A 25,867-nucleotide genomic window follows, 5' to 3' on the forward strand; every position below is an offset into this window, starting at 1 on the left:
ACATTTGTCAAGGTTTGGCATAAGTCATCACTAAGTTGTACAAGAAGAAAAATTAAATATGTTGTTTTTGAAATTACTCAGAACATAAAAAAGAACAGTTAGAACAATAACTGAAGAAAGAGACAATTTAGTAAGATTTCATATAATAGAATTTTCTTGAGAAATTAACGAACCCCCCTAATCCCTACCATGTAGGTTCAGCAATTAAATACGCTAATACACAAATTTCACAATTTTTAATGATACGCTTACAAGTTACATAATACATTTGATACATTTATGTACATACATACAAAATAATGGATATTTAATGATATGCAGAAAAATAAATGAAATATAGAATACCCTGATATTTTGAACACTATGAATACAGTACGGTACACAAAAAACACACTGCAGTACTTGAATAACTGTCAATAAAATCCACATTTTTACTCAATGTCAAAATAAGTTGAACACATTCATCACATTTTTTATCACTTAACTTATATAACATGGGCACCATTTATGGCATTTTTGACACAATCCATGGTAACTTGCCAGTCTTCTTGAAGGTATAGTAATCATATCCAAGCTTCCCCACTATTAAAATGATCAAGGAAGCAAGAATACCATTGACTAAGTCGAGGACATTTATGCCATCTCTCATATCACACATGTCTGTCCTAGATAATTCATTTATCTGGAAAGTTCCAAATGTGAATTAAACACTAAAAAAATAAACATGAGTAAGAAATTTTCTTATCTAAGAATTAAGATGCAATAATGTACGTATAAACCAGTTATGGCTCATGGTTTGGAATGTTCACGGTTGCATATAAATTTATTTGTAAAGTTCCTCGTGTACTTTGCGCCATGCCATCAGAAAAAAAAACATAGGGGGTTGCAGGAGTAGGGCTCCACACATTGTATCGATATCGGCCATGTTGGAGGTGATGTGATCAGCACCATGCTCCAGTTTCCTTTAACCCCCAGGTACCAATTTAGTTGAGGCTAGGTGAGCCCCAGAACTGTTTTATGGGGGGAGAAGACCGGATACATTCAGACCTTAGATCACTCACCACTGGAATCAAACCCAGGCCTCCCACATGCCAGGCAAATGCCCTATCCACTATATCATCGTGGTTCCTTAAATATATTTGTAGTTTTTTATTATTGTATGTTACTCCTCTGCATGTTTAGGCTAATTGCAATGATAATAATCCAACACCAGGACTAAGACCAGGGATTGTCAGTACCTCAATAGTGAATACACCACTACTCTGAGGCAACTGGTTGCATGTAAAACAAAACAAAGAAACAAAAAAACAGAAACAAAAACACACACAACCCATAATAAAATTAATCCAGAAGAAAATTCTGTAATTATCACTGATAGATGAAAATTCAGTGAATTGGGGATAATAATACAGTCTGTAAGGGCCTTGGCCTATCCCCCAACTGCCAGTCTCTCTCCCACAGTCCTATCTAGAGGTGTGGAGTTCTTCAACCGGTAATGGGGTGATGTGGGGGTCAGCACGTTGAACACCCAGCCGTTATAGGAGATTTTTATGGCTGTGTTACGCTACTCACTTGTAGCTCTCCAATTTCCTCACGATAACGGGTTGTCACCAGTCCTATACACAGGCCGAAAACCTAGAGACTGAACCCAGGTAGACTTGAACCCACGCCGTCCGCAGTCGGAGCCCAAAGCACAGCACCTTAGACCACATGGCCACGGAGGAGGACAGTGAATTGGAGATGCTATAATTAATTCTTGAGCAATTCATATGTGCTGTTAAGGTAAAGAGCACTGCAAATTTTCTTTAATGGAACAATTTCTTCCACTTCAACCTGTGCCGGTTGTCTTGGTGTTGCCTTCACAAAGCCTGACTCTTAGTTAATGTGTTAGTTGTTGCTTAGTCAATATATGATGCAATGTGGAAATCATAAGAACTTACTATGCACGTGCATGTGCAGAGGGAGGCTATATTTCTTACATGTGCTACACTTTCATCAGCACAAAATGGCGTTGACTGTGGGAGATGTTGCTTACTGCTTGCATTTGAAATTCTGGCATTTCTGCGATGATGAAGGAACAAAACAACCTATCATCTTCCAATTTTCTTGCAACAAATTGATTTAAGGGTTGAATTGTGTGGAAGACCAATGGTTCTAGTGAGCTACAGAATTGTTATTATAATTATTACTATTACTTCTCAAAACAGTGACAGGTTTGAAGCCCAGGAAGCTAATGCAATTCAGCTGCCTATGCAACAAATATGTAATTGTAAAAATAAAGTACTTACCAGAACCTTGCTGTTCTCGTCTCCTTCAATAACACGACATCTAATATCTTTTATATCTTTAACTAGGCGTTGATATTTTGCTATCAGTGTCTGTGAAAGAGAGCACAAATATTACACAAATTCAATATCAAATGTACAATATACCCGTGGTGCAACAGCCTGTGATGGTCAGGGCCTACCTACTGACTGCCGGCCTCATTTCCACATGCCTCAGCAGAGGTGGACGATCATCCAACTAGTTACGGGGTAATCTGTGGTCAGCACGAAGAACCACCAGTAGTTGTAGGTTTCCATGACCAGGTTACACTATTCAATCGTAACTTCCCAATTTCCTCACTATGGTGGGTGGCCACCGGTTCCATACAATGGCCGAAATCTCAGGAGAAAAGTTGTTATGCTTCTCCAAGGGAACTCAAAACAAATCATGTCCTGTAGCCTGAGCTCAAAGCTGGACACCTTGGACTACATCGCCATAGTGTGGGACAATATGAGCATTATCACAAACATCATTGTCCCACCTAATTGCTAATTTGCCTTCTCCCTACCTACTAAATAGTAATGCTAATAGTAAAATAGTACATGTATAATGGTTTGTGATGTAAATATTCTTCAAAGAAAGTAAACACACACTTGAATGTTAAATCTTCATATTTCCAACAACATCCTGTTGTTTTCTTCAAAAGCTGGAAAAGAAGCTGCAAACTTGCATTTGGTAAAAAGTGTAGCTAAAATATTTAAAGAATAAAAAGGTAACGTGCTCCCTGCTTTACTTCTTCTATCAGCATGTTTGTTATGTTTATTTGCAGATTGAATATAATGCATTGAAGTCTAATGTATTTTGCCTACTTATAACAGAAGTACTTGAGGATGAAATATGACACATCACATCACCGAATATGATGATCGGTTACTGTTATATTTGAAGATTTAACATTCATAGCTAATAATGTGAATGTTCTACTTTTGAAAATAAAATATGCATTCAACCCAATGCTCAAAGTGCAGATTCCTATGCAAATTATCCTAACTGAGGGATGCTTTATGAAAATCTTCTTAACCAGGGGGACAACACTGGTCTACTGTCCGGTCTCAATATTGTAATTTTTAAATCGAATGTGATACAATGAACAAGTACTGTGTGTGATGTCACATGGCATCTTATATATATGTCACCACTATCATATTTCGTTTAAAAATACCAGTCATTATTAATGTAAGTATACAGGAACACGTGCGTTATGCGTGAGGTTAGTCTAGTCACCATAGCTATGAATTTATGGTTACCTTCTAAATTGCATTTTATAAATTTTCAAGAACTTACTTGAAAGCTAGGTGTAAATACACAATCACAAATCCATGGATTGTTGCCAAGGGAAACATGAAGAACATTTTTATTCTTCTGGAATGCATTGTCCAAAGCATATGCATGCAGCTGAAAGGACAAAAAAGTAAGTGTACTTTTTTTTTTAGCTTAAATAAATTTGAGTAGTAATAGCAAGCACAACACTAACATACATATTTTCATCTGCCTTTACTTCCAGGGTTGCCCCGAGATACTAATTGATTGTAGGCTGGTTGAGTGTTGTTAAGTAGCTTTAGTGCTACTTTAAGCAGGGACACCATTTTAGAAGAAGTATCCATATTTTGACAGTTTTAGGAAGTGGCGTAATGAAAGGGGTCTAAATTGGAGGCAGACTATTTAAGTGCTTGCTACGTTCTGGTGATATTCTCACAGAAAATAATGAAATAATTACCTGAATTGAAATGAACAACTGTCAGGATTTCAAAAATGACTCTCAATGGCCCAAGTGCATGAGCACTCAGAATCTAATGCTCGGGCCTGCAGGTTACTTTCTGTTTACCTTCACGAATTACATCTAATTATCACTCATTCTCTATGTTACAATTAACCTGGAAAAGTAGAAGAAGCAAGAAAAGAGAGAAAAATACAAATCTAAAATGGATTTCATGTTCTTACATGATACCTTACATATATTTATATTTTGATATTTTACGTCACTGTTCTGCCACTGCCACTAATTACAATGATGAGCATGATCGATGGTTACACATAATCAATGAAGTCACACTTCAATGCCAAGACTCGAACCCAGGAACTTTGATGGCAAGACTGAAAGCCAGTTAGACATGTTCAGTTACCAATGGTAATGAACATCATCATCATCCTTCGCAGTTTCCTGTCTCTAGAAGTCAAGCCTCTCGATTTTTTCTAGTCTTCTTCTTTCTTTCTGGTAACAAACATATGAAAGCGAAATATAAATGAACTTCGAATGTCTACAATTCATTGTATTGCTCTCAGAGCTAAAATACATCTTGGAGAAGAATGAGAATGTACACTCCTTGTCATGCCAGTTTAGTGTCTATACTTGATTAGATTTGTCAATGTACATTATTATATATCTACATGAATTATCAGTTACTTGTACTCTTCCTTTTACAACTCAATATACACCTCACTACACCAGGGCTGTGAGATTGACTTGGTTTCTTTTACTTCAATTTCTGCCGCTTCTGACAAATCATGAAGATAAGGATGGATGATAATATTATGGAGGGATATTCACGAAGAATACCCAAGTCCAGGCTGGCATCATAGCATGCTATGCTAACCACTCCAGCATGCTAACCACTCCACCACCAAGGTCAGCCAGCACCAGTGCTGTGAGAAACTGGCTGGGTAGCACGTTTTCTGAACACAATAGGTTGCAAATGATCGGTTGAATTGGCTCCATGCCATCTGGAATCTGGAGGTACAGCATGAAGATTCGGGATATAGTTCACTTCCACACCAGGATTGAGGATGAATATTATCCCATAGTCAGAGATTATATTTCCTATGTGGGGTGCTTGAAGTGGAAAATGTTAGCTGCGGGATGCTTGGTCTAGCCTTGAGGTTAGCTGGGGGATGCTAATATGGTTTAACAAGTGGCAATAAGACAGCTGGCGGATATGTTACGAAAATTTTGCTAGCTGGGGGGAGGGGATATACCCCCGCATCCCCCTCACTTCGAGCACTGCCTATGTGCTCAACAACCTGTGTTATTTATTATATATATGAGAAACACAATGAATCTACCTTACCTGTGTCAGATGATTGCCCCTTAAACTGAGCAATCGGAAATTGAGTAACCAGTTCGAGCCTTCCAGCACATCAATGGAACTGATTTCATTATTATCCAGGTACAAATTGTGAACACTTCCATAGTTGACATTATTGACTAGAGGTTTCAAGTCAGAAATCTGTAACAAAAATAAAATTACTGATTAATGTAGGGAGAGACATTCTAATAACAAAGCTATCCCTTTTAAGTGTATTACCATATCCAACCATGATTTTGAATATGACATCAGTGATATCAGTGAATAAAATTGCTGCTTTATGATTATTTCAAGAAAATCCATTCACATGATAGGGTTATGTATTCCATTACTAAAAAAATATATAGAATAATTATTTTTGTAATGGCATAGGATAATAAGCACTTTTTTCGACTTTTGGGTAATTGCAAAAATGAGAATGAGTGATGATATGATGAAAATGATGAAGGGACTGTCATAAAGAACACTCATGCCCAGGCTGAGATTCGAACCTGGGACCTCTAGCATCTAAGTGAACTGTGCTAACCACTCTGCCATGGAGGTCGCCTGTATGTCTAGCTCTAGCTGCAATACTACCATAGCATTGGTGATCACATCTGATACTTCAACAGCATTTTGGATCTTCTTTTTCTTCCACAATTTTGGATCTGCCCCTCTTCAAAAAATTCTTGGGTATGGGGCTGGATGCCAATTGTTGAAAATTATAACAATTAAAAGTTGATTAAAATTATTGTGTAAGTATTCCACTCCAACTATATGCACCAATTTAGCAGTTTTGCTTTAAAACATTCAAGAATTACACCTGAATATTAAAATACCTGTTATGTAATCACAAAATGCAGCTATTCAGACAATACCGGTGCAAAATAATGAAAACTTCGATTTTTGCATAATATCTAGAATAATTATACTCTGCAAAAGTGTTGAAAAGCATTACTATGGACCCTAAAAAATATCAAAATGCTGGAAAAGTATTGGCCAGTATCAGTAAAAAAAATCCAACTGATACCAACTTTAGTATCGGCTCAGCCCTAAAATTTATTGATTGTCATTGTCAATTATTTTTATTCCATAAACATTTTTAGTTGGTTGTGACACCACATGAGAAGATAGTGCCTGGGACAGTCACCCAAAGAGATAAATCGGGTCAATGAAATTTATAGAATTTTCAGTTTCAAGAAGTGTAAGTTGATTTTGGAGGGGGTGGGTTAAGATTAATTAAGCACTGTAATGATCCTAAATCAAGCCATTGTACAAAATTTTAGAATGTTGACATGGGGACAGGGGTGCTGTGGAATTTTTTAAAAAAATACCAAAAATCATTGCCTTGAACTTCCACTGTTCAGTCTATTATGTTAACCTTGAGGCTTGGTAGATGAAAAGGACCAGTTATTGAATGGTGTGAACACACCAGTAATCAAAGTGCAGTATACAAAAGCTTCTGGACAACTCCCATATGCTACAGGAAGGCATTTGGAAGGTGTAAAGATAATGTAAACGAAACATTCCTCTCCATCTTCTTATTCTGACAGTTTGTGTATCTGATTGGCAAGCTACATAAACCAATGCTCCAACATTATTTGTGCTCAGCGGATTTGTGGAATAGTTCCAGACTTTGGTTGTGCTCACTGCAAGGTATTTTCATGATTTTGTTTCTTGAGATCAATGTAAGTTCTTTATCTTTCCTTCATATGCACACACATACATATGAAACGAGAGGCATGCTATAAACATATTAACAGCTTGTTAAATAATTGTAACTTATTGTATAATTAGGTTAACTGTGGCAGGAAGGTGAGGACAATGGAATCTCTACCAGAGTCAATGAGCTGGGAGGAAACATCACCAAATATACTGAAGAAAATCTCATTCAGGATGAACAAGTGATTTGAGCTTTTCATCCCCTGACTAGTCCATCAACTCAACTATACATCTATACTTGTTTTGTAAGCAAGGTTCCTAGAATTGATTCTAGTTAGATGGAAGGAAGACTGTTTCCAATTTCTGATTGCTAACCAGTAAACATAAAAGAAACTTTGAAAGGCAACAAAACCCTGAACAGTCACTCTCGATCTCTCCCCTCACTCTGTATACAAGGTGTGTCGGTTAATAATTCTTAATTGATCCGAAAGAAAACAAGTGTATCTGGGGAGAAAGGTAACAAGTGCTTTATTCAAAGTATGTGCCATCGCTAGCTATACATTGTGCCCATCTGTCCGTCAAATTATGGATGCCCTTCCAGAAAGATCGTTTACATTTTGAGGTGATCCAGTCAGCAAGCCATTGTTTGACATCTTCGTAATTGTTGAAGTGTTGCTGGGAAAGTGAGTGAGACATCGATGAAAACAAGTGGTAGTCCGAAGGGGCTAAGTCTGGTGAGTATGGCAGGTGAGGCAAGAATTCCCAGCCAAGTGCAGAAATGGTGTTTCTGACACCTTTCGCTGTGTGTGATGAGGCATTGTTGTGCTGCAAAATCACTTTTCCGTGTCTTGTTGCCCAATCTGGGCACTTTTCGATCAATGCATGGTTCAAATTGATGAGTTGTTGACGGTAGCGAACGGCATTCACGGTTTCATCTGGTTTCAGAAGCTCATGGTACACCACACCCTTCTGATCCCACCAAATGCACAGCATTGTCTTCCTTCCGAAGCAATTCGGTTTTGCGGTCGATGTTGAAGGTTGTCCTGGGTCAACCCATGACTTTTTGCATTTTGGGTTCTCGAAGTAGATTTATTTTTCATCCCCAGTCTTTATCCGATGCAAGAAAGACTTTCTTTCATGCCGAGAAAGCAACACTTCACACACCGTTTTTCGCTTTTCCATTTGTCTGTCGTTCAGATGTCATTTTCCTGCCTTCTGGATCTTTCCCATGGCATGAAGACAATCAGATATGGTTTGGCGAACAACATTTAACTTCTCTGCCAGTTGTTGTTGCGTTTGCGTATTGTCTTCGTCCAACAGTGCTTGGAATTCGGCATCTTGGAATTTTTTCAGCTGGCCCGGGCGATCTTTGCCTTTCAAGTCGAAATCACCACTTTTGAATCGTCGAAATCAACGCACACACGTGTCTTGCGTTAGGACATTGTCACCGTATGTTTCCACAAGGATACAATGGCTTTCACTCACATTTTTCTTTTGATTGAACAGGAGAAAAGCACATGCTCCTTATTTGGTTTGAAGGTTAACATGTTTCCCACACAAACCCAATATCACAATCACTCGCACTCGGTTGCACATCCACGGCATTTTGACAGGTACTGTCCTGGCAACACACTGACGTAACAGTTGAGACTGTTCACCAACCCTTGCTTCCAGCACCATCCAGCGATGAAATTAAGAATTATTAACCAGCACACCTGGTATGTGTGTGTGTGTGTACACAGATAGGCTAATTGGGACGGGGCCTCCAGGTTCCCAATTGTGTTCCAAACCACCATGTGCCTCCTCCGTGTATCAAACCTGGAACCCCTTTTTTACAAGGTGACGACATGATCATGCCATCGGGGAGACAATGGTACTTTTTATTACATATAACCTGACAAAGCAGAAGACATGGCTTAAAAAGGGAGCATATCTCAGTTCCCATAATATGATGTCAATATGTTAAGAGAGATAAATTTTAGAGTGTAAAATGTTCCACAAGGAAGACTAATTGCTGATGTATAAATCATCATTTCCTATTTCTCTTATTTTATGTTATGTCATTTTTCTGCCTCTTTTGGCTAACACAGCCATGAGAATTGTTAGTAGCTGAATTTGAATAAGGGACACTCACAAAAGCAGACCAGGATTCAGACCCGAAACATTAGTGTTAAGATTGTTAAATTGATCACTCAGCACAATTAACCACTGAAGCATCTGAGTGACCAATCATTAACAAATGTTATTTCTATGACTAAATACATTCCATGTACTATTCTTCCTCGTTTGATGTATCATACTCCCATGTTCGAAAGCATTTATCCATGTAAGCCGTGTAAGCCTAGCTTAAACTTTATTAGTTCTAGTAAGATGTATGTAATTATATGGCAAAATTCTTAAACAACAAAGTTCAACTTTCGACACCAGTGTTTGAGATTCTGTTTGTTAGATTGCAACACTTCAGCACCAGGCGGCATAGCGCATGGGAACTCCCTCCTTATGCTTGTGAAAAGCTGTAAGCCTTCTGAATTTTGCCTTACAAATTGCTGACCGCAAGCGAGCAGTGTCTACCCTTCTTCTCTCTGATAAAACCCTATCTGCGTGGAGAAGAGCGGGCCAAAACCCTACGTGTGTAAACCTTTGGCCAGAGGCTTACAGCAGCATTGCAAACCTCTTGTTTAGAAAAAGTGTTGTTCATGGACGCTCGCAGTATTTCTTTCCACCAGGGAGAATTAAGCAAAGTACATGTATTTTTTCCAGGGGTGGGGGTAAACTAGGTATATTTCCCCCAAAATAGAGTTGCCTCCTCAATAGATACTAATTCAATTTGAAGTTAACATTTTTCTGCAACGCCCTTACAATAATTAACATAATTTGGTGTGACTGAAATGAAATAATATGTGTGAAATGTATTTTATGGTTGACATTCATTTTCCAGAAACGGCCTCCTCCCCTTGCCCCTTCTGGACATCCATGGTGTGGTTTGAACTCCAAAATTATGCTACATACTACTAAATTGTTCTTGGATCTACATATTATTAATATTAATTTATAACAAAAACATAAATATTAATTTGAATGGTTCAACCAACGGGGTAGTTTCAGCGTTACATGTCAAAAGTTTGAGAAAATTCAACTAGCACGAACAGTGGCTCTCTAGTTTAATTTATATCCCCAACTTACAAATACAAACAACTTTTTAAACTTGTGCGAGATTTAGCACCATTATGCTAGGGTTGGCTTCACTGACTAACCGTGAATACGCACCAGTGAGACACGGGTCCTGCAAGAGGAGGGAGCTCCAGCATCGTCGGGTATGAATGGTTGGCTGCAAAGGAAATTTGAGCCGGTGGTGTTTCAAGGAGTTTTTTTTCAGGAACAGAGAAATCTGAAGCAAAAAAACTATCAGGAAGGGTAAAAGGAGAAACACCTAAAAACAAATGAGAAAACCAGACATACATTAATGTGCTAAACGCTTGTTTCTGTTTTTCGCTTGTAAGAGAAATATTAAGATCTCTGTTTTTTGTTTGTTTGAACTCTGCTGGTAGTAACTGAGCTAAAATGTGCAAAACGTTTTTAAAAATTAAATATTTAATGAAAACTGAAGATTGAACCAGTTTTAAAAATCTCATGTCAAATGTGAACCAAATATTATTAATTAGGCCTATATTTAATTACATAGTCCGTGATTTAAACACTCTTTGAACAATGTACGAAAAGCCTGTTTATGGTCTTTTAGGTGCTAGATTTGGTTTAACACTACCCTAAGAAAGCACTTGTGGGTAGGTTCACCCCTTCTCTAGCAGGCATGGTAACATAAACAAAAAATAGAATGCGTCTATTTTGTGATTCATGGTACGAAGCTGATTATTGGTTATGCGATTGTAAAAAGTATTCAGCACTTTTCTGTTTTCTTCTTTCCTTTAGTATCATTATTCTTTATTTTATCTAACTTTGCATATTTTTTATCGTTAGGTTACTCATTTAGTTAGGAATAAGACTGACGTTATTTTCAGTTGAAATGTAGGAGATACACAGCCTAGCAAAGAAAACACCAGGCTCAGTGATTTATCCGAAATTTTTAATCTAGTGTAGTGTAACTTCGATTGTAAGGAGTGTAAGGTTGAATTTAGTGCCAAAATTAGGGTTTTGTTTAAAATTCCATGGAAGTATTCTGGGGAAAATGGGGGGGGGGGGGATGCGTGTGGATAAATCACTGACCATGCCAGTCCAAAAATAAGCACAACAATAAATAACCTTCATCCTGCTAGGCTTACACTGTTGGAAAGGTCACTGCATTTATCATAATAGTTAACTGCAAAATAACAACAAACTTAGCCAATAAAACACTCTCTTATACTCGAAGAATAGGAATTAGTGCTGAACTTAAGTAGCATTTACGAGGGTCGTTCAAGGAAAAAGTTTCCCTCTGTTGCAAAAAATGTATTTCTTAAGTTACAGACAAAAATAAAGTTGCACCAAATAGCATGGTCCTTTCTCACTTTTCAACATAATTTACAAGGTGGCACAAGCATTTGTCACATCGTTGCACAAATTTTTGAAAGCCATCTGCAAAAAATCCGGGGTCCAGGGAATGAAGAACACTTTTCACGGCTGTTTCCATTCCATCGGCGTCCGTTTGAATTCTGGAGTGTAGTGATGAACGAAGCTCTCATCCTAAGTCACAATACGGCAGAGAAAGTTGTTCCCTTCATTGTGGTACCGGGTCAGAGAATCCAGGCAACATGTCATATGCATCGTGAGATGTTCTGCAGTGAGATGTCGTGGGACCCAACGCGATGAAACCTTCATGTATCCCAGTTTTTCATGGATGATTTTGTGTGCAGTCCAGACAGATGTGGATAGGAGCAAGACCATTTGCCCACTCATACCGGATCACAGAATGAATCTCTTCTTTACTCCACACCGCCAAAACACGTTGTTCCACCATGTCTCGCTACTCCTTATGGTCAGGGCATGTTTCTCACTGCATCACTCACGCTAATCACGTGCCGCGCATGCACGGTAGCCCACATGAACATTCCATTGTGTGTAAATGTAGAGGAAAGACGAAAGAACACATTGCTAGTTTCATTTCATTTATCGGGCTTGTATTTCCTCAAAAAAAAAAAAAAAAGGGGAAACTTTTTCCTTGAACGACCCTCGTAAGTAGCATATTTCATTGAAGCAAATAAACATACTTTTAATTGTAATACACACATGTAGAGTCATATGCATCTACCAGATGATATATCTAACTACAGATATATGTGTATGCATTTATACCTGCGAATTCTTGATTGATATTATGGTCATTCTTAAGGCAAACATAATTAAACAGTCCAAAAATCTCCTAAAATTATACCACACATACCTTATTGTTCCTGAGATCCAGTGTAGTTGTGTTTGGGGGCAGAGTAGCCGGGAGTTCTTCTATGCTTCTGGAGCTGCAATTGATGCTTGTAACGGGGAACAGCCCATCTTCCATCCGAAGGATCTTGCTTATGGAACAAGTACAGTTGTATGGCACCATGTTTAAACAGTTATTTTCGAAATTCTACAACAGAATACAAGACATAGTTTCAAATGCTACAGTATATATATATCACAACTTTATGAGACACCTCAGTGAGTAAATTGAATTAAGTTCCATCAGCTTTGCAGTATTTGAAGTCATGAAAGATTAAACATAGATTTAACTTTTACATTGAAACATTATTGTAGATTACATAGGCAAATTTTTGCAAAAAGGGCAGCTACAATCATTATCACGAACTTTTATCAAATGTTTCAGTTTGGACTCAGGCTTTGAAACTAGACTTGTATATTTAGACACCATTTTATGAGAATAAATTCAAAAGTAAAAAGTGCCAAAACTAGTGTGTACAGGAAGAATACATTTCTACGATTTTTAAGACCTCTAATATCATAAAATTATATTATTTTTGAATTGGTACATATCTTGTAAGGTGAAATGTTTTCATCAGCATAGTGCATATGAAACATGCCAATATGTCAAACTTTAATGTAAGGGGGAAAGAAGTTTTTTGAGGTTAAGGGATTCTTTCTGGTTGTTATCTTGTTAATTTCACCAAGTAGTCATTTGCACTCAGAGTCACAATGAAGTTAGCAAAGTATAAAATTGATTGGAAAATATAATGAAATTTCCAACCTATTACCTATTGCCCAACAAATTCAAATAATTCATACTACTGCATTATACTTATGATTAGTCGCATGATCATTAAAAATGATAACTAAATTGGTTGATTTAGGCCCCAATCTTAAATTTACATGCATTTTACGACTTGTGACCTCTCATTGGATTGAATTAAACAGTAACCTCAGCACTAGGGCAATCTTTGTGATCAGTGGTTTAAACCATTGTGCAATCCTCTCTACACACAAACAAAATCATAGATTGCAGTATTGTTTTCTAAAGAAATACAACCATAAGTACTCCGTGCGGTGTCTGCCACTGCCTGCCCTCCAAGCTACTTTTCATTGGGTGACACATAGTCAATGCATTGTTGCTGTTCTTCTACTTCCCTTACTCCCTAACTATTTCTCCCCAATTGTCCTCATGATGCAGGATCGACATGGACATTTTGGAATTCCCACTGGGGAATTGAACAAGGACTATCGGAAAAGGGTTTTATTGATTCCTTTACAAGTAATTATTTGGTAAAACTAGAATTTTATAATACATGTAAGATACTACTGGTGTATTATACATCATGTCCAGCAATAAAAAAAAATGTCACTACAGGAAAAGGACAGTTTCTATTAGTTCTACTATAAGTGTGACTGCACAGACAGTCTGCAAAATTATGGTAGAATTTTACTTTTGAGGATCTAATTTTATTTTATGGATCTCCTAAACACAGTCAAAGCCACTTGTTCATTCCTACCTACCTTTAACAGTGATAACACCTGCAGTGCTGGCTTTCCCTCATAGGTTCCTCGACACTGAAGCTCGTCAAGGTCAACCAACTTCTGCACCGCATAGTCCTCTGTGTCCAACAACCAGAAGAGGTCATCTGTGCAATTGAGTGTATTGCCTACCAGAATAGATATGAAGGTTTTTAAACATGTGTTGGAAATATGATGCAAGAAACTGAAACATTATAAATTTAAGGCCCAGTGGCGGCAATAGGCAGGGAGGGAGGGGGCAGTTGTCCCTACACTATGGTCTCTTAATGCTAAGATTTGTCAACCAAGAGAAAGTAGCTGTCTTGGTTGGTTGGTTGATTGTTTTCTAAGTCCACTTTATGCACAGATAGGCTAATCGGGACTGGACCTACAGTTTAAAGTGGGATCCGAACCACTATGTGCCTCCACCGGGTATTGAACATGGGACCCCTTGATTACAAGACGACGATGTTACCACTAAGCCATCAGGGAGGCCAAAGTAACTGTCTTGTCCCCCAGTCTTGACACCCAATCGCCGCTACTGTTAAGGGAAGGACTCGAAAAATCCCGGTCGCCAGGTCGCCATGGCGACTAAAAATTTCAGCCTGGCGACTGTGATCCCTTGTTGTAATATTGCATGTACGAAATTTTGAAAATTCTATGTTCAAATTGCAATACAGCGTAAGTTAGCAAATGATTCTTTTATTAATGTTGTGAACATTCCATAGAATCAGTAACAATTTCTTACTCTTTGTTTCCCAATCCCCCCCCCCCCCATTTCACACTTTCTCACATGATTTAGCGATGTTTTGAATATGGTGATCCTCAGCTTCTTATAGATTGATTGATTTGTGATTTATTTGTTTTATTTTACTTCGCTTGTTTTTCCACTTTTCGCAAGATGGGGATGAGTGATGATATGATGAAATTGATGAATGAACACTCACAAACATCCATGGCCAGGCCGGAATTCGAACCCGGGACCCCTGGCGTCGTAACGCGATAATATAGAGATGAAGAACGGAAGGAAATGGCACACGAAGTTGAAGAAAATCTAGAAAAACGTGGTATATTGAATAGTAGGTGTCATTACATCACACAATAAATACCTCATTCAATAATATATAATTGTAACTTTAATTATGCTGCATCCCATATACATAATCAAGTGGATGTATCTGTACTGTAATCATGCTAATGTTATATGTAACAAATGACGTGTTCTATACTACTGCAGATAGAAATATCAACAATGTAGTCAGCAGAACGAGAATAAATTACAATTACAATTACAATGCATTGATCGCACTTATGTGGACCATAAGCAAAATAAGGAGGAGGGAGGTGGCAACAACCTTCTCCTGAGTCATCTCATATATTTAAATTTCTTGAAACTAAATTACCCACTTCATTCTCCATACAAACAGATGTACGTACATTACACAAAATCTAACTTGCATGTGGTTTATCGAATACAATGAGAAAACTGTTGCTGGACTTTGGTAGAATGTAAATTGAAGGGAAATGTCGGTGACTTCAGGGATATTTTAGATATATATATTTTTTTTTTTTGGTTAATTCATATCACAACATTAATGCGTATTGCATTCAATAGAATGGTTTGTGATGGTTTTCCAAGATGATGATTTAGAAAATGGAACATTGAACACGTATAAACCTCTTCGGGCCATTGGTTGATTAAAAGTTGCAGGGGTGTTCGTCTTCCAACAAGAAATTAAAACCAACAATAATAAATGAGCATTTGTATTTTTGTTATTTAACGTCTCTTTCCTGCAAAGTTTAGCCAATTGCATTGATGAGAATGAGTGATGATTAGATGAAGTTGATGAAAGAACACTCACAAAAATGCCCAAGCCTGGATTCGAACCCGGGACCTTCGGTGGCGAGTCCGAAAGTCGACTATGTAACATTCTGATCGGCGTCGCCTTCCCTTGAAAACAATAAATCTTCAATGAACCCATATGGATACAGGGCGTCAGAGCCGGCCTTAGGGGGTGGCAGCTCGGGCACTCGCCTAATGCCCCGTGCCAGTCCATTCCCATACAGAATAAAATAAAGTATTTATCCTCATCGGAAAATATAATATTAAAAATACTTGTAAGATGATAATTTTGTTTTACACTTACAATGCGTAAAGTGATCGGTTACGGGGTATGACTCAAGAAGAATTAGCCAAGCATTGTAAAGATTTGGATAGAACATTGAGCCATGGCGAATGTCGCGATATTGACGGCTGTGATTTAAGTTCAGAACTGAAAGTGTTACCGTGATTTCTTACCTCAGGAAATTAATACAGCAGAACACGCTATACATACAATACATTCGGCACCTTTCAGACTCCTTTCCAAACACGAACATTGCATTGAGAATTTCGTTGACAATATCTGTTACTGTAGCTAGTGTTGAGACAAGTTTTCCGAAACTTATCAAAAATTACTTGAGATCAACTACATATCGTTGAGAAGAGAATTTCCTCGTTTCTAGATCACGGGGAGATCGTTGAAAACTTTACATCAAAGACGCCAAGAGAAGTTGAAATTTGGCCGACAGACTAATAGATAATGCCAATAAAGGCAGTTGAAAGTGAAAATGGAAGTAAAAAATGATACTACTTTGGGAATCAGACTTTCAGAATAAACGAAATTTTAAACTTTGACGGGTGTATGTACGATTTTAGGGGCAGGCAAAATGATAAAATTAGCAGCAAAATGTTAATACACTGAGATCTCTGATTTTTAAATACTTTTCGTTATAGGCATCGCGCATGTTATGTGCTCTAAGCCCCGCACCCACCTAGGGTGCAAGGAGTTACAGATAAAAAAATAAATAAAAAAAAACTGCATGTGTCCTTGGCCGTCTGGAAGAAAAAAAATGCAAGAAATACGTAAAAAGCAATTCCATCTTGAGTATCATTATGTCCCGCTACTCTACGATTCTGCTAGTCTTGCTAGTCCAAGGAAGGTTGTGGGTGGGTCCTGCCTCCCCCTGTGGTTGTGCCCAGTGACGTGCACTGAGGAGTAGCTAGTCTAGCAGAGATAGATCAATCAATCTCACATCTCGAATTATATTCAAATCACAATATTTATTGTCTTGTTAAAGCCACCACAGCTCACATGCAACACCTTATTTTCCATGCTCTTCTCGTCCATCGGTGTTCTCCGCGGGCAAAGCTGGCTGGATACCCTAGCTCGCTCTTCTTCCGCCAGACCAGTTTCCAGGTAGAAACGGACGCCCAAAAGAAAAGGAAGATTTTTACCTCTACCTCCCTTGCCCCCTCCCCCGCTGCAATGGTTGAAAGCCCAGGCTTTCAGGTCCCACAGTCTATCTCCTATAGGACAGATAGGGGATTGGTTTCTCATAGATTTTTTTGTAAATCCACGAAAGAACTCAGGGTAAAATTTTCTGCAGTTCTCTGTATTTACACATTTTACACGTTGTACAATATGTATGTATAATATGGGATGTAGTTTTATTATTTATGAAATGGGAACGTGTTATGTGCAGACAATAATGTTATGCTTTCTTTCGTTTTTTTCAAGTATCGAATATATAATGATTAAATTGCAAATATGTGCTCGAGCTCTCTCTGACTCTCGTTTTAGTAGTGTTCTATTTAAATATACTACTCTTGGCCTCTAACAGTCATAAATACGGATGTATTTATTTGGGCAACAGAACGCGCGTTCATATTGTTCTTGGATTGGTTTATTTTACTTCGCTTTTCTGCCACATTTGGTTATTGCGATAATGAGGATGAGTGATGATATGATGAAATTGATGAAGGGACCTCATATGAACAATCCAGGCCAGGATTCGAACTCGTGATGAGTGCGCATTCTTGTCCTATGTGTTGTACTCTGCAGTGAATAATGAAATAATTTGGAATGAAAAATGTATCTCAGAACTCAAAAAGCCAAATGAATATTATTGAAGAAACTACAAAAAGGTGTGTTTTGTTTCCTGTTTTGTTTCTGTGCATAAAGTGGACTTAAAACACCAAATCAACCAACTGTGCGGGAGTGGTTATCACAGCGCGCTACTACACCAGGAGTTCCGGGTTCGAACCCCGTCCTGGGCATGGGTGTTCTTTGTGTTTGTACCTTCATTAATTTTATCGTATCATCTTCGCTATTAACCAAATGTGACAAAAAAGCGACGCTAAGTAACAAAAATGAAATGAAATCAAATCATTGTTTGATTGCTCGATTTGGTTTATTTTACTTCGTTTTTCCGCCATTTTTGGCTAATCGCGAAGATGATACGATAAAATTGATGAAGGGACACACACAAAGAATACCCATGGTCAAGGCGAGATTCTAACCCAGAATATCTGGCTTAGTAGTCAAACCAAATCGTTTTTTATTTTCGAATGTGGGTGGGGTTTACGTGTACTTTTTTTAGTACTCATTCATCATTTTGTAATCTTTTCCTGTTATTGACATTCTTTTTTTTAGGAATACTGGGCACTAAAGGGGGGAGGGGTGTGACCCACACCAACCCCACCTCCCTTGAGCACGCCACTGACTGCTACCCCAAATGTCGACGTCACCGCACGTCACTGGTTGTGCCACAGGCTCCAAGCATTATACGAACGAGGGCCTCCCCGATGGTGCAGTGATAGCGTCTTCGCCTTGTAATCAAGGGGTCCCGGGTTCGATAGGTCCAGTCCCGATTAGCCTTACTGTGCATAAAGTGGACTTAAAACACCAAATCAACCAACCAACCATTATACGAACGCAGCGCAGCGGTAAGGCAAGCAGGTCGTTGGCGTGGAGGCCTGGGTGAGCCCTACAGCCGTTTTATATGGGGACAAGGTCGGAAAAAAGTCGACCTTAGACTACCCACCCCGGGAGTCGACCCCGAGTCTCCCACGTGGCATCCTATCGACTAGACCACCGCAGCTCCAGAGCCACATAATGGAGAAAGGAAAAAAAGAACTGGAAATAATATAGAGGTTGATAATGCCCTGGTATTTAACAAAACAAACAATTCAAGGCCACGAGGAAACTTCAGCATCTCTATATAATGGCAATTATATGAAATTCCTTATTGCAAGTACCGCGTTTGATCCCCATTAAAATAACATTTTCATGACTTCTACAGTTTTCCGTGGTACTTCAGCAGCCATTCAAACTGATTTAATACATTCAGTTGATTGCGTACATAATTCAATTACTCTAAATATTTTTAAATGTACATGTAAATTGTACGGAGAAAATTTGAAATATTTGTTCACAGAAACGCCTCAAGTTCAGGGTCAAGAAACGTCTCTGTTCAGCATCTCCTTTCCTGTACTGATATTCCATGGATTGCATACAAGAGACATAAAAGCAATAACGATACTTTTCATATAGCTATTAATATATCCTTGCACGTTATGTCATGTTCAATTCACTGTGTTGGGGCTCCTCACCTCTCAGTTTAAAGTGTATTACTTTTAGTCTGAACTCAGAGGAATTTATCGCTACTGTACACAAACTCTTACACAACAAACTGTTATCACCTTTCCTACCGATGGAGAGCAATGCAGTTAAGGAGCTGTGGAGAGGATTAGACTTCCTCTGTAACTCAGCTACGATGACGTCAATAGCACTTGCGCCTCAATTATTGAGTCTGTGCCGATCCTGCCAGGAAATTGTTTATTTGCGAAGGAGCAACTGCATAACAAGGGCGAAGTAAACACAAGTATTTGGTTGTAGATACCAGATCCGTCCAACCATGAAAGTCACGCTCGTATTTTTCTTATTTGTCTGTTAACAACAATCAACATCCTCTTAGAGTAGGTTAAGGAAACAATGAACGCGCAAGTGCTGCGCCGGCTGAGGTACACGTGCACTTGTACCTTTTTTTTAAGGGTGGCAGGAATGTTACAAAAACTGTGTGTGTGTGTGTGTGTGGGTGGGTGTGTGTGTGTGTGGGGGGGGTGTGTGGGGGTGTGTGTGTGTGTGTGTGTGCCTGCATGCCCTGCAAGCAAGGACGCATTGAGGGTGGATGTTTACTCCGTCGATAAACATATTTTAACTTTCACGTCTATCAGAAATCCTTCTCACTGGGTACTGATAAATCATGCATAACTGTAAATATTATGACTTTTTTGAGATTTTGCTGTAAGTCCATTTTATACACAGGTAGACTAATCGGGACTAGACCTACAGTTTAAAGTAGGATGCGAACCACTATGTGCGTCCACCGGGTATCGAACCCGAGATCCCTTGATTATAAGGCGACGACGCTACCATTACGTCACCAGGAAGACCCATACATACCATTACTGGAAACACAGTTGTTAAATATGTGTGTATATATACAGGGTGACTGGTAATTAGATGTATTCCCTGAAAGGGGTTAAAGTAGAGACAATTTGCAATAAATTTTACCATATGATACCCCGTCCGAAAAATAGTAGTTTTCGAGATAATCGAGTTTCTAATGTTTTTTCTAAAAATGACAATTTTCCACATAAAAAGATGAATTGAGAAAAACTGATAATTGTAGGGAACTTATTTAAGCGTTTTCTGATAGCTAACAAACAAGTGGTTCGTTTAAAAAAAGTTTTTTCCAAATAACAATCACATGTAAGTACCGGGTGGGTCTAAACTTACAAGTGATGATAAAAAAATGCACTGTTAGTTTACTTGGCAACGTATTAATAACAAAAATGGTATGACACGAACCGTACAAATTACTTAAATTACTTCCTTGAGTCATCAGCTATCCAACAAGGTACAAATGTTGCTAACATTTACATTTGTGTACAAGAAATAATCGTCGAATCGATCGGGGGATCGAGCTGGGCAGTCATCATGCTGATAAATCATGTCACGTCTTGTAGCTAGAGGCACATCCTCCAACAACATTGCCATCCCGTTCCGCAAAAAATGTTCATAAGTGATGCCATTTAAGATTTGGGGCAGGAAAAATGGCTCGATCAAATGATTGTTGATTACGTCCATCCATACTTCTGCCTGGGCGTGCGACAGTGGCTGGATGAAAAGTACCCAAAGAAATGGATTGGCCGAGGCGGACCGATTCCCTGGCCGGCTCGATCCCCCGATTTGACGCCTTGCGACTTTTACATTTGGAGCCACATGACAAGGCACCGGTAAACTCGCAAGAAGAGCTCAGGGAGAGGATCTTAACAGCTGGTCAACACGTCAAGGCCACCATCACTTCACGAGTTAAGAGACCAAATGTCCGTAAAAACTTACGTGCCTGCATTCGTAACGGAGGTGCCCACTTTGAGCAAGACGTGTAATGTTCTTTAATTGTATTGTTCATTGATTCCATACACATGAAGATGAATGAAGTATTATTTCTTGTACACAAATGTAAATGTTAGCAACATTTGTACCTTGTTGGATAGCTGATGACTCAAGGAAGTAATTTAAGTAATTTGTACGGTTCGTGTCATACCATTTTTGTTATTAATACGTTGCCAAGTAAACTAACAGTGCATTTTTTTATCATCACTTGTAAGTTTAGACCCACCCGGTACTTACATGTGATTGTTATTTGGAAAAAACTTTTTTTTAAACGAACCACTTGTTTGTTAGCTATCCGAAAACGCTTAAATAAGTTCCCTACAATTATCAGTTTTTTCTCAATTCATCTTTTTATGTGGAAAATTGTCATTTTTAGAAAAAACAATAGAAACTCGATTATCTCGAAAACTACTAATTTTCGGACGGGGTATCATATGGTAAAATTTATTGCAAATTGTCTCTACTTTAACCCCTTTCAGGGAATACATCTAATTACCAGTCACCCTGTATATATATATATATACAGGGTGTCGCAAAACTCTTTCAACAACGCTTGGGTGCTGGTAGATATCATAAAAACAAGTAACTTTTCCCTATAAAGTTTACCTCGAAAGCGCTTAGTTTCTGCGCTATAAGCGCTTAAAATCTATCCTGTACGTATGCAACCCAACACAACAAACGCTTGCTCTGACATAACTACCAGGGGCGCATGGCAGGGTTGCCACTAGCTTTCCTCGTTAAGACAGACGACTTGAAAACAACAACCACATCACCACGGAGTGTTTCGTGTATCATGCGATATCAACAATTGCAAGGGACACGTGAGATAGGGGAAATCCACGAACGAACAAATGTAAACATGATGTGTTTGCTACCTCGTTTCGAACACGCAGAGCCGCCCCCCGTGCCGGAGTGGTTAGCACTTCGCTCTACGACGCCAAGGTTCCCGGGTTCGAATCCTGGCCTGGGCATGGATGTTTGTGAGGGCCCATTCATCAAATTCATCATATCATCACTCATCCCCATCTTTGCAAATTAACCAAAAGTGGCACAAGAAGAGAAGTAAAGTAAAGCAAATCAATCAATCATTAAATTAAAAGAGCATTGCAATTATTTCCTTATGAGACGAACACGATTAGCAATAACACAGATAGGAATAATTTTCTAATAAATAAATTGTAATAACATTACAGTCTCCGTGTTCGAGACGAGGCAGCAAACACATCATGTTTACATTTGTTCGTTCGTGGATTTCCCCTATCTCACGTGTCCCTTGCAATTGTTGATATCGCATGATACACGAAACACTCCGTGGTGATGTGGTTAGCACAGCTCGCTACGGCGCCAAGTATCTCGGGTTTAAATCCTGGTCTAGACATTGGTGTCATTTGTTATTTCATCATATGATCCTCATCTTCGCGATTAGCCAAAGGTGGCAGAAAAACGAATTAAAATAAACCAGATCAATCAATCAATTATGGAGATATTTTAGAATGAGCAATCTTGAATTTCAGTCTGCCCATTATTTGTCTTGGTCAGTTTATAAATACTGTCAATGCTTCTTACAACATCGCAAGTACCATTAATGTTTTGGATTTTGTTCAGGCAAGACTCCCAAGTTGTTGTTTTTAAGTCGTCTCTCTTAACGAGGAAAGCTAGTGGCAACCCTGCCACGCGCCCCTGGTAGTTATGTCAGAGCAAGCGTTTGCTGTGTTGGGTTGCATACGTACAGGATAGATTTTAAGCGCTTATAGCGCAGAAACTAAGCGCTTACGAGGTAAACTTTATAGGGAAAAGTTACTTGTTTTTATGATATCTACCAGCACTCAAGCGTTGTTGAAAGAGTTTTGCGACACCCTATATATATAAATGCCGACAACACATCTCGCTAAACCCTTCTCTACCCCATGACTTCAACAGACCCATTCGCTTCCTTTGGGGAATCCCTTGCGCATCAACTTCACACATCAGCCATGTCCTTTTTTGAATAGAGCATGACGCATTTCTTTGTGGAACGCCCTTCGCCGCGGTCATATGTTTGGCCGTTGTGCCAATATTTCCTTGTAATCATAATTTTCCCACTTTTCCCAAATTCAATAACTCCGAATGGGTGCCGTTTTCGGCATTTCGTCACAGGAACTTTTGTGTTTATTTTCACTTGTAGAATCACCTCCTAAGCGTTGGAAACGAACTTTAGTAACACCCTGTGTATTGTGTATAAGGTACCTAGCTACACCTTGCACATTATCATTAAGGCATACGGGGGATGTGGAGGTAGGACCCCACACATTCACAAGCATCAGCATCACGCTCCGGCAACCCCCTGGCTTGCTCGCAGGTACATTTATTAGAGAATGGGTGAACCCCAGAGCTCCTCCATGCAGGGGACACTGCTAGAAAGATTTCCACCTATCACCCACTCGGGTCTCCCGAGTGACAGACAGACGCGCTGCGACTGGATCAGCCCGTCTTTCTCTCTTTTATATTATATACAGTGGCGAAGCTCCTATGAGGCTTTTGAGGCTTAGCCTACCCAAAAAATGTTGAAATTAAAATGTTCTTGTACCCTGTAAAGTTCATTAAACGAATTAAACTATGTAATCCGAGCGTTTGGTTCCGCCGATCCTTCCAGATATCTCGTCAGTCAGGCCAGAAAGAGAGAGCGCGTTCGGTCTGAACTGTGAGGCTTTTGACGAAAAGCCTCGCGTTAAAAGGCAGCTACAGCGTGAGCTCTGTGTAGGTGGAAGGGGAGTGTAAGGGGAGGGGACTGCCGATTCGCTGGGTAAAAGCGGCTAGCCTCAGAACCAAACCTGTTGTGCTTCTAGTTTTCTTGTGCAAAGTGCGTCGTTCACGCGCTGCATTGTTGAATGTTAATTTACTTCAAGTGCATGCGCGCGTGTGTTTGTGTGTGTGTCACATAGTGTATTTATGTTATAAAAATATAATACTGTGAAATTATGTGTCGAAAACTCTAAGATGATTTGCAGTAAAATAAATGTAAGTGAACAAGACTTCGTGGCTCTCAGATGCTGAACCTAAGAAATCTTGGACACACTGACTGTACAACTGGAAATACGTTTTGGAGATCTTGAAATGATAAAATTTGTTGAATTGGTAGACCAAAATAGCTTTGGGGAATATAAACTACATTTTCCTGTGATGAAATTAAGTAACCTTCTGTCCACATATCCATTTTTCAACAAAGAACGATTAGAAAATGATTTAAAGAGTATCTATGCTGATGAAAAAAAGCATTTACCTGCAGATCTTCTAAAATTCATAGTTAGCAATGATCTTCAAACAATCTACAAAGAAGTAACACAACTTACCAAGTTGGTCTTGACATTCCCTGTTACAACAGCTTCATCCGAAAGAAGTATGAGGACCCTCAAGAGAGTAAAACATTATCTCCGTAATTCAATGAAAAATGAAAGATTAAGTTCTCTCAGTACAATAGCCATTGAAAAAAAACTGGTTAAAGAACTTTCTATTGATCAAGGCTTCAAGCAAAGAGTAATTGATACTTTTGCGACCAACAAGAATAGACGCATGGACCTGCTGTATAAAAAAAAATATAAGCAGATTTTTCAGCCTACCCAGTATTTACGCCTTAGCTTTGCCACTGATTATATACCAACGATACATCAGTATTTCACTGAAATTTCCAAGAACACAAAATTTGAAAATACATATTTTTTTAAAAAAAAAATCACCTACATCCTTCTTAAACAACGATTTGTTAGATAAATTTATAAAACTTGTGCATTTTTAAAGAAAAAGGTTCCCATTTCTTGTTAAAACCACTTTAATTTTCGCATGTACTTGAAATTATCTGTTTCAAGAAATAATGGTTAGTTAGCATAAACCTCAGAGAGTCATTGTGCATCAAGTATAAAATCTACAATCTTTTGTGGTGACGCATTTCAGTTGAGATCCGTAGGTAATATATTCTGCAACAAACCCGCAAACAAACGGCAGGCTATGATTATATGATTCCTGAACCAATACAGCCTGGCAATTGTGCCTTGCGTCTAAAAATACACAAGACTGCCTTCCGTTCATATGCAGAGGAGGCAGATGTTCATCATAATACCCTGCCTTCATGAGGAGTGAGTGGTGCACAATTGGAAGAGTTGATGACATAGGAACACGTGTGTTTACCAAATGATAAAAAGCAATACGTAAAAGGCTTTCAACATCAATGTAGAGATCACAAGACACTTTGACACACTTAATACACTGATGGCTGCAAGCGAGAGCGCCATGGAACTGTCAAGGTAAATTTCCAACAGGGACCTTCACGATGTCGTCAGAGGCGGTGGTAGGAATAACTGCACCCCGGACGAGCCGTTGTGATGGGCAATGAATAAAAATTTGGGACATTATACCAGGTGTCCCAGAAGTCTTTCCCTGATTACAAATTTTATTCATATCCGCTATATGCAAGGTAGAGATGTGAAAGTGGTGCCAAAATGTTGGAAAACTAACCAAGTTTATTTGTTGCAGGTTTGAGTAATGTGGCTGTAGTGTAGCAGTGTCAGTGCCCAGAAAACCGAAAATGTTCATAAATCAGGGAAAAGCACAGCATGTCCTCTGGTATCACGAGACCCGGTCACCAATAAC

The 25,867-nt window shown here is 38.8% G+C and overlaps 1 protein-coding gene across 1 annotated transcript in view; it reads right to left on the reverse strand.

Annotated features, from left to right (window-relative positions):
* Positions 1-225: 225 nt before the first annotated feature.
* Positions 226-25,867, reverse strand: part of swi2 (Protein singed wings 2) — a 91,080-nt gene continuing 65,438 nt past the window's right edge. Inside the window, exons 3-8 of the mRNA XM_083135027.1 lie at positions 13,965-14,110; positions 12,424-12,606; positions 5,391-5,549; positions 3,610-3,720; positions 2,289-2,378; positions 226-682 (exon numbers count right to left, since the gene is read on the reverse strand). Coding sequence (XP_082991153.1) covers positions 506-682; positions 2,289-2,378; positions 3,610-3,720; positions 5,391-5,549; positions 12,424-12,606; positions 13,965-14,110 — 866 coding nt within the window. The 3' untranslated portion in view covers positions 226-505. The remainder of the gene's footprint in view (positions 683-2,288; positions 2,379-3,609; positions 3,721-5,390; positions 5,550-12,423; positions 12,607-13,964; positions 14,111-25,867) is intronic.

This window comes from Lepisma saccharinum, chromosome 14 (genome assembly GCF_977018435.1).
Source record: "Lepisma saccharinum chromosome 14, izLepSacc3.1, whole genome shotgun sequence".
Taxonomy (NCBI): Eukaryota; Metazoa; Arthropoda; class Insecta; order Zygentoma; family Lepismatidae; genus Lepisma; species Lepisma saccharinum.